At 39.0% G+C, this 10,146-nt stretch overlaps 1 protein-coding gene across 2 annotated transcripts; it reads right to left on the bottom strand.

Annotated features, from left to right (window-relative positions):
• Positions 1–1,820: 1,820 nt before the first annotated feature.
• MAIP1 (matrix AAA peptidase interacting protein 1) lies at positions 1,821–10,031 on the bottom strand. 2 transcript variants are annotated; one of them, XM_009237957.4, is made up of 5 exons: positions 9,582–10,031; positions 6,487–6,558; positions 5,946–6,072; positions 3,906–4,053; positions 1,821–2,123 (listed from the first exon to the last, which is right to left on the bottom strand). In XM_009237957.4, the coding sequence occupies exons 1-5, from the start codon at positions 10,029–10,031 to the stop codon at positions 2,045–2,047; spliced, it is 876 nt and encodes a 291-aa protein (XP_009236232.2). In that variant the 3' UTR covers positions 1,821–2,044. The 2 variants fall into 2 exon arrangements, with proteins under 2 accessions (XP_009236232.2, XP_054405612.1); XM_054549637.2 differs by lacking the exon at positions 3,906–4,053.
• Between the last annotated feature and the right edge of the window lie 115 nt (positions 10,032–10,146).

The following is a 10,146-nucleotide window of genomic DNA, read 5'->3' as shown; positions in this document are numbered from 1 at the left end:
TAGAATTTCTAGGTTTAGCTTTTGTTTAGGTCTATCATCCATTTTAAAATCTAAATTTTGCACTAAAATTATGTATGTGATGTAAAAGTTGAGGTTCATTTCTCATATGAATATATACTTATTCCATTTGTTGAAAAGATGCTTTTCCTCTTTGCTTTGGTGCCTTTTTGTTTTCTTTTTAGACAGGGTCTCACCCTTTTGCCCAGACTGGAGTGCAATCATAGCTCAGTGCAGCCTCAACCTCCCCAGGCTCAGGTGATCCTCCCATCTCAGTCTCCCAAGCATGTGGGACTACAGGCACACACCACCACACACAGCTAATTGTGCCTTTGTCAAAAATCAATTGTCCATATATGCATGGGTCCATTTTTGAACTCTATTCTGTCCATTGGTCCTTAACATTTCTTATAAAACATGTCCATCGGCAATAAATTCTCTCATCTTTTCTCTGAGTCTTCTCACTTTTTGAAGATTTTTGCTGAATATCAAATTCTAGGTAAACCGGTTCTTTTTTCAGCACTTTTAAGATGGCATGCCAAGGTCTCTAACTTGCTGTTTAAGAAAAATAGGTAGTTCTTCTTATCTTGGCTTCTCTGCATGAATATACCTTTTTTTTTCCTCCAGCTGCTTTTACAATTTTCTCTGGTTTTCAACAATTTCATTATGATGTACCTTGATCAGATTTTTTTTCTCTGTGTTACCTTGTTTGTTGAATTTCTTGTGATCTGTGGGTTTATAGTTTTCATCAACTAGGACACTTTTCAGCCATTATTTCTTAACATACTATTTTTCTTTCCACTACTCCAACTTCTAGGACACAAAATACAAGTATATTAGAATAGTTGACATTATCCCATAGGTGGCTAAGACACTGTCCTACTTTTTTTTCTTTGTATTTTAGCATGCTTTTAAATTCACTGATTTTCGATCTGTAGAGACCAATCTGCTATAATTTCATCTATTCCTTCTTACCTAGCTAGTGACCAAAGAGGACAAATAGCAGCAGTGATTAAAAAATAAATGAATAAATCTTACACATACTTAAAATAAAGGTATAAGGCCAGGCACAGTGGCTCACGCCTGTAATCCCAGCACTTTGGGAGGCTGAGACAGGCGGATTGCCTGAGGTCAGGAGTTCAAGACCAGCCTGGCTAACATGGTGAAACCCTGTCTCTACTAAAAATACAAAAAAAAATTAGCTGGGCATGGTGGTGCACACCTGTAGTCCCAGCTACAAGGGAGGCTGAGGCAGGAGAATCGCTTCAACCCGGGAGGTGGAGGTTGCAGTGAACTGATATCATACCACTATACTCCAGCCCGGGCAACAGAGGGAGACTCCGTCAAAAAAAAAAAAAAAAAAAAAAAAAAAAAGTGTAAATGTATTAGCCACAAATAAAATATTTAAGAACTATTAATTAAGAAATGTGTAAGTAGGCCGGGTGCAGTGGCTCATGCCTATAATCCTAGCTCTTTGGAGGCCGAGGCAGAACCACTTGAGGAGTTCAAGACCAGCTGGGCAACATAGCGAAATCTCTATAAAAATTTTTTAAAATTAGCCAGCCATGCTGGTGGATGCCTGTAGTCCCAGCTACTCTGAAGGCTGAGGCAGGGGGATTGCTCAAGCCCAGGAGCTCGAGGTTGCAGTGGACTATGATCATGCCACTGGACTTCATCCAGGGAGACAGAGCAAGACTCTGTTTCTCAAACAATTTAAAAAATATATAAAGAAATGTGTAAGTCGTTTTTTCAATACCTTCTTTATTATGTCTATAAAATTATATGTAGCATTGGAAATGTTATTGAATGTGACACCAACAACGTGCTATTGTATTTTTTTAATTTTGACTTCTTTTAAAGAAGGTGATAACAATCTGTGGAAAATGCTTTTACTGTATCATGCCAATATACTGCAAGGAGTATTTCAAAATAATATAAAAGTAATTCACAGACTTAGATTAAGTGAAGATCAAATGACCCAAAAATTTTTCTTCCTTAGTTTTTCACAGCAACTGCTAAAGTCCATAAGCTAATTTTTCCAAGAAAATTATTCTAGTAATTTTGAGTGTTCAATCCGTGCAATGGTCCAGTCAGGCTTTACTCCTTGTGTGAACTCCCTCTGAAACCTAGGAAAGACATTGCAAATAATGTAAATCTTACATCAGTCCAAGTATGTGTTAGATAACTATGTAATTTGCAAGTGTATATTTAGAAGAATTTTTGGCAACAAGCTAATGGTTAATATTAAATCAAAATCAAAACCAAAAAAAGTTTAACCTACCCATTCAATCACAATAAATATACCCACAAAATTGAAGTACATTCTCAAGTAATGTGAGTATTTTTAATGGACTAATCTATATTCAACATCTGCCAGCCCCTAAGAGAAACTTGGATATTATTCTGTTTAAATACTAGCTATAACACATGCCTAATATGAGGACAGCTAAACTGGACTCTGGTGATGCAAACAGCACTTTAAATACATAACCTAGGATACAGGAAAAAAGCTATTTTTCAAATAGCACTGTTACCAATTTAGGAATAAATAGTGGCATTTAGTTTACATACATTAAATCAACCTTGAAAATAACAATGTTTATGAAGTACCCATAGTCTTAGTAAGAAACATCAGAAAAGATAAAGTTTAGTATGATGACAGTGCTCTTTAAAAATGATTTCTTAACAGACAATTCAGTAGATTTAAATTAAGTATTTAAATATATAGAATATTTTGGGTAATTACAAATAAAGCAAAATTTAAAAAAAATCATTTCTTTCAAGAAGAGCAAAAAAAAAAAAATGAGGATATAATTCTCTTTTACCTTAGTAAAACAGAATACATTTTATTTCTTAGGTCATTTTTAGGGTTTGTTATTTTGAAGCAGATTTGTGTAACTCTGGCAACATAATCATATTTTTTTAATAAATGTTAAATTATATCTTCACTGACTTGCTCCAGCAATTCACTGTTCTAGATTTTATTCGCATAAAAATACAATATAATGTCTCTTTTACGTAACTTGCTAACTTCCTACTATACAGTAGGTGCTTAAGGGTAGCATCCCTTCAACTTTGTATCTGAACCTCTACCAGAGCATGTGGGCACACAGATGACCAACAGATGTCTAGTGAATAAATGGTTCATGTACCAATTATGGCAGATTTTATTTTCCAAAAATGGCCACAACCATATCTCCCCTCCCATGTGCTCTTCTGCTATGTGGCCTTGCTGTTTTTTGCCCCAAGAAGGTGGGGGAGTCTTTCTACACCCTTTAAACTATACAGATCCTTTGACTGCTTTGACAAGTAGACTATGGCAGAACTGATGTTCTAATTCTGGGCATAGCCCTTTACTGGTTTAGCAGCTTCCATTTTCTGCCTCCTAGAATTCAGCCACTATGTGAAAGACATGACTAGTCTGAAACTACCACAAGTCCAAGCCACAAAGAGTGGCCCTGGAGAATACAGAGTCATGCAGAAGCCAAGGAGTACCAAGGTGCCACACATGTGAGTTGAGAAGTCACTGTGGAAATGAATCCTCCAGCTCCTGCCACCTGTGTTGATGCCACGTGAAGCAGAGAAAACCCCCTAACTGAGCCTATCCAAAATTTCTGAGCAGTGAAATAGCAGGCAAAATCAATGGCTGCTTAAAGCCAGTGAATTTGGGGGTAGTTTGTTAAGCAGCAATAGACAGCTAAAACATTTAATTAAATTCAGCAACATTACCTCTTTCTAATTTCTTAACTCTCCTGTTTCATATCCAGTGTGTCTTTCTGACCTTTTCTCCTCATAAATAACTTGTCAAATTTCAATTGTTTTCTTCCTAAAGATCTCTTAGTTTTCATACCTTCAAACTACCTTCCATTTTCTGAAGAAAGGAAACAATGAAATCTGATTAAACTTACTCATAGCTTGCACTAAGAAGTTGTTTAGTTTCCACATTCTGATTCCCCAACTTAACCTGGAATACACTGGCTCCTCTTAAAGTTTCACTGGGGATGTTGGCACTGGTTAGATACCAAAAGCACATCAGGATGTTAACAAACTTCCTTCCTTAGAGAAAAAACATATACACACACATACGAATACAAATCAAAATAATCTATCATCCACATATACAAAATGAAATCAGAAATTGGCAGCAGTTATAACAGTTGTTACAGGTCAAATTTTGTGCTTATTTTGATGTGACTTAAAATACTCATATTGATACTATTTTATTTTTAGAAAATTGTCTTAGGGTTTATGGCATACTTGCCCTCTTCTCTGTATCTCAGTAATAAAACTACTACTTAACTGAGCATGTACTTTACTAAGTATACCACATGGATTATTTTCAATTAGTGGCATTTTCTTTTTCTTTCTCTTTTTTTTGACACAGAGTCTCACTCTGTCACCCGGGCTGGGGTACAGTGGCGCAGTATCGGCTCACTGCAACCTCCGCCTCCGAGGCTCAAGCGATCCTCCCACCTCAGCCTCCTGAGTAGCTGGGACCACAGGCACGTACCACCATGCCCAGCTATTTTTTCATATTTTCAGTAGAGACTGGGTCTTGCCATGTTGCCCAGGCTGGTCTTGAACTTTTGAGCTCAAGTGATCCACCTGCCTCAGCCTCCCAAAGTGCTGGGATTACAAGTGTGAGCCACTGCATCTGGCCAGGCATTTTCTAAGATTATAATAACCTCCTGACAGATATCTGTTGTCAAACCAAAAATGAGGAGAAAAAAATACTTTTTGCTGCTCAGTAACTATCTTAACTTCAACTGCCAGAAAGAGTAAAGGCTTCCTATTCTACCCCTAATTCACCTTGCTGTGCCTGGTGATTCTGACAAACTCCTGATGCAAAAATTAGTTAGTGACCATGGTGCTGAGATGCAATTTGAAATATTAGGGAAGAATATTTATCACTAAAAATATCTTTACAAATGTTTCAAAATAATGTGTGCATGAAAAATTTTATCATCACTAAGAGTCTTTTTCTTCCACCTTGGGAAGTGTATAAGCAGAGGCTACATTTCCTGTGTGGCTGGCACATAATACATATGCAAATAGAGTCATCCCTCGAAATCCATGGAAGATTGGTTCCAGGACTCCCCTGTGGACACCAAAATCCACAGATGCTCAAGTCCTTTATATAAAATGGTGTAGTATTTGCATAACACACATCCTCCAGTATACTTTAAATCATCTCTAGATTATTTATAATACCTAACACAATGTAAATGCTAATGTAAATAGTTGTTATACTGTATTATTGAGGAATAATGACAAGAAAAAAACTGTACATGTTCAAATACAGATGCAACTATTTTTTTTTAATATTTTTTACCCTAGATTGGTTAAATCTATGGATGTGAAACCCCCAGATATAGAGGGCCAACTTTGTATGTATCAGGAACAAACAGTGAATTATCAGGAATGCATAGGGAAAATGTATGCCTCAAACAAGAAGAACCAGATAAATTTCCTCACAGCTTTTTTCATTATTCTCAAATAGATCCAATTTGGGAGTTCTGCAATTAATCTTTTCAAATCGTCTTTAGCTGATAATATCTAATTTGATTTTCTTTTACCCCTCATTCCTTCCATATAAGGTGCAGCTTTAAAATACACAATTGTTTCCTTCAAGTAGGAAATCTGAAACATAAATATTTTCTATTTGAGATGTGGGAGTCGCTCAAACTATTTTCATCAATGTAAGTGATGATGTTCTCTACTGTGAATAAAATAGTAGCAGAAAAAAAGTTCTAGATAGAAAGGCTTAAGAAATGATGACCATATCTCAACTCTTTCAGAAGTAGGTCTTTAAAGAATGGATATAACATTTTCTTTGAAGTTCTATAAATACTTGTCCTGACAAAACTCTACTATTTTGTGATTATCCACTAGTTTAGCTTATCTGGACAATTATGGATCATTTCAAGTTGACTATGCTCTGGCATTACCTTTCTCATCATAGTAAATGGAGATGTCTCCTGTTGATGTAAATACAATTTCTTCTATGTTAGCAGCAAGGGCATTTTTATGGTTGTCAGGTAGTGAAGTAACCTTTTCTTTCAATGCATGTAGCACCTAAGTTTGAAAAAAGCAAGCCATTAGTTCACCGATACAATTTTTGAAAACTTTCAAAAAGTGATCTTTATCATTGAATACATTTTTCCAAACCTATTTTTAAATTTACTACCATATTTACTCATTCTCAAAAGCAAGGCTGAAATGTATCTCATTATTCAACTAGGTAATTCCTAACAGAACATTCCATATAAGAGCAATTGAAAGACATCATGATTACTTCATTATGCCTTAAGTAGCAGGAGTTATTCCATGCTTTTATATGACCCAAAGTACCCATAAGAACAGATACACAGACTCTACTTTGGATGCTGGCACACACACTATTTTTAAGCATAAATAAGGAAAGTGTGTATCATTCTATTGCAAGAGAATAGCATTTATTTTTAAAGCAAAATGTAAAATGTACTTTACCTCTTTGGCCACAAGTTCTTCCAACAGATCAAATTTACACTGTGACAGCAACTTGGAGACATGAGCAAAAGCCTTGAAAAAAATATTAAGAGAAGTGTAGGGATTATTATTTCGAAAATACCATACCATGTTCATATTTAAATGGCTAAGTGTAATACAGACTATTTTATGGTAATAGTGATAAACAACATCAAATATTAACTTATCAAGGCATGACTCTGTTGACTTTTCGTATATGGCCTTCCCACATATATAGCAGTAAGTGACTTGACCTTTAATTCTGGATCCACTCTCAGGACTGGGAAATGATAGTGTGTGGTGTACAATCTAGATGGCTCAATAAAAATCCTCCTTTATATTTCTTCCTAAAATGATGAAGTAAACAATCATTTGGCAGTTATATGACCTACCTCTTAATCATGCATAGATAGCAGTTGGAAAGGAGAAGAGTCGAGACTGCACTGGGAGTCTGGAAATCTGGGCTGTAGTCTGAATCTCAGTATGGGAGATAATGTAGGTTTGGGAAAGTGGGAGAAAAGGTCATTAGTTTATATGGTCTAAAACAGTAGATCCTAACTTTGAAGTATGAAATTCCATTTTCAAGGAGGGAAAAACCCAACTGCAATTCTCCTCATTGCTAGCAATGAGAAAGCAAACCGTGAATTAAGATCCTACCTGTCTTCAGGGAACTTTCAGTCTACTTGGGAAAAGGACAAGTAAACTGACAAGTTTAAGAATTTTGACAGGGATAAGAACAGGATGACTTGGGAGCATACAGAAGAGCCTTCTAACCCAATCTGGGAGGATCAGAGAGGGCTTCCTAAAGGAAGAAACATCTAAGCTGAAATCTAGGCTGCCAGAGGATGCACAGGCATGTCAGATATGGCATGTCAGAGAATACTGCCTATTATAGGATGAATTGTGCTCTCCTTCCCCCAAAATTTATGTTGAAGCTCTAACCCCCAGAACCTTGGAATGTGACTATATTTGGAGATAAAGCCTTAAAGAGGTGATTAAGTTAAATGAGACCATCAGGGTGGGCCAAAATCCAATCTGACTGGCATCCTTATAAGAGGAGCAAATGTGGAGTAAGAGCCACCAGGAGCACGCATGCACAGGGAGGACCATGCAAGGACACAGCAAGAAGACGGCCATCTGTAAGCTGAGAGAGGCCTCAAGAGAAAACAACCCCTCCGACACCTTGATACTGAAATTCTGGTTGTTTGCTTTATATAAGCAACAATGCATACAGACTGGCTGATGAATGGGGTGTAAATACTGCTTAATAGCAAGGAAGGAGGTGAAAATAGCTAACAGCTGGAGGACCACTAGGACTGGAGTGACCCCAAAAATGCTGCATGCTCCTCTGTGTGTTCAGAGGAAACAAGTACTGAGGCCTGATGCCTGCCAGTGGTGGGGAGATGATTTCCATTCCTTGCCGAAACATAAATGAACTGGTACCATCATATGTGTTATGAGGTGGACAAGCTCATATATCATCAGTGGGCATTGTAAAGAACAGTAGGATCAATACAACTTATCACTGCATGGACAAAAGATTTTGAGAACTGACAAGAGCAGAGGTTTATCCCTTAATTATAATGCTGAGTTAAGCATCTTAATCAAGTTTGTTCTTTGACTTTTTTTATATAAATATATATAGTAGTCAAGAGTTGACTCAGAGAAGCAGGCAGCAGGAGTTAATACTGACACTTATTACACAAAGTTGAAAACATTTGATTTACAACTGATAGGTCTCATAAATACAAATGGCCATGATTATGGAAAGAATCTGAAATAAATTTGGAGTAAAATATCAATACCAGTATACAACCAATACTGTAAAATAATTATGCCAATGGCATGGTTCTAAGGCATATGGAGGTATGAAGCGGGAAATAAACTTTATGACTTCTATTGTGATTTTTTTGTTTTTGTTTTTTGAGACGGAGTCTCGCTCTGTCACCCAGGCTGGAGTGCAGTGGTGCAATCTTGGTTCACTGCAACCTCCACCTCCTGGGTTCATGCAATTCTCCTGCCTCAGCCTCCAGAGTAGGTGGGACTACAGGGGCTCGCCACGGCTAATTTTTGTATTTTTAGAAGAGACACTGTTTCACCATATTGGCCAGGCTGGTCTCGAACTCCTGACCTTGTGATCCACCTGCCTCGGCCTCCCAAAGTACTGGGATTACAGGCGTGAGCCGCCATGCCTGGCCGACTTCTATTGTTACCAGTAGTTCTGCAATGTTTGGGAACGATACAATCTGTAAAGGAGTCAAAAGAAAAAAAAAAAAAAAAGCACGTACCTACAAAATCTACAAATAATCTCAGGACCCAAGTGACCATATGTCACAAGGGTAAGGCAAGGTATAATCAGCCATTCAGAAACAGGTACGTAACTAACAAAGTCAGGGATAAGAATCTCTAAAGGCTAAATATTTTCTGTGTGCAGGGTGCTGTGCACTTAGCCACCAGGCAGTCTCAGCAAATCCTTTGAAAGGGTAAAATTGCTCATCTCCAGTTTAATCTTTACAGAGTATGGGGTGGTGTATTGGTCGGCCCTGTCAAATAGCTGGCAGGAAGTTCTGCTCTTCTACCCAAGGTGACATTACAGCACTTTGGAAATGTTATCTCAATTATTCTTCAATCTTACCCATTTATTAATGTATTCAACAAACATTCATGGAGTGCCTACTATGTGCCAGGAATTGTCTTGCCCACTTTGTAAATTTGAAAATTATGTTCAGACAAGATGCGACCATATAGCTTTTTCTTTCTATGAGACAGGGCCTGGCTCTCTATCCCAGGCTGGAGTGCAATGATGGCACGATCACAGCTCACTACAACGTCCAACTCCTGGGTTCAAGCGATCCTCCCCTTCAGCCTCCCAAGTAGCTGAGACTACAGGCGTGTACCACCATTCCCGGCCCAGAAGCTTACTTTAAGTCAAGCAATGGCTGGAAGGCTCTATGTCTGGGCCACTAATCACGTTTGATCACTTGTATCCCAGTGAAGAAAACTCACTGCTAAGCACTTCTGCGAGCAATAGTTGAACTCATTAGAGACGGATAGGTCAATCAGGGAAATAAACAAACCTGCTTCGCTCCCTCGGAGAACTCTGCGATGCTGAACTCTTTGTCGAAATAGGCCCAGATAAGGAAGGCCTTAATTCGAGTCCTAACCCAGTTGATGGGGTTGGAGAATCCCAGGACGATCATCTTGGTTTTCTGGTGCTGCTGGGGCTTCTCCTCCGTGCTGTAGCTGCGCTGAGGGCAGGCAGGGAAAGAAGCGAAGGCTGCGGGGAGTCCCGGGCTGCTGAGCACTGGCCGCCGGGAGCCCTGGGCAGGTAGCGCCGAGGCCGCCAAGGCCCTAGCGCTTCGGGGAAATAACGCCGCTCCCGAGCCGAGGCGACAGCGGCAGAGGTAGCAAAGTCTGGCCGACGGCAGCCTCACCTCGGCCACAGCGGGAGTCCGGAGTCGGACGGCCCCGCAGGGCAGCGACCGAGAGTGCAGGAACTGGGGTAGCAGACGAGCGGCCAGCGCCATTTTTATGACCCTTCACCCCGGTGCCTGCAGGTGCTGTATGGAAAGGAAGTCGGTGGGAAACCGCCTCAGCGGTGTCGGAGAAAGAGACTGGAGAGCAAAGTGGACCTGTTGCTGC

Source organism: Pongo abelii, chromosome 11, assembly GCF_028885655.2.
Source record: "Pongo abelii isolate AG06213 chromosome 11, NHGRI_mPonAbe1-v2.0_pri, whole genome shotgun sequence".
Lineage (NCBI taxonomy): Eukaryota > Metazoa > Chordata > Mammalia > Primates > Hominidae > Pongo > Pongo abelii.
Note: the sequence above shows the minus strand (reverse complement) of the source record. Positions and strands in the feature narration are given on the sequence as shown.

Bases quoted from the DNA above. Each gene is read 5' to 3' on its own strand.
- MAIP1 (XM_009237957.4), bottom strand. From the start codon at position 10,031: ATGGCGCTGGCCGCTCGTCTGCTACCCCAGTTCCTGCACTCTCGGTCG. The intron at 6,559-9,581 runs GTTTGTTTATTT...ATTTTTTTCAAG, and splicing joins TCTCCGAGGGAGCGAAGCAG to GCTTTTGCTCATGTCTCCAA. The intron at 2,124-3,905 runs GTAAGTTTAATC...TGTCTTTCCTAG, and splicing joins CTTCTTAGTGCAAGCTATGA to GTTTCAGAGGGAGTTCACAC.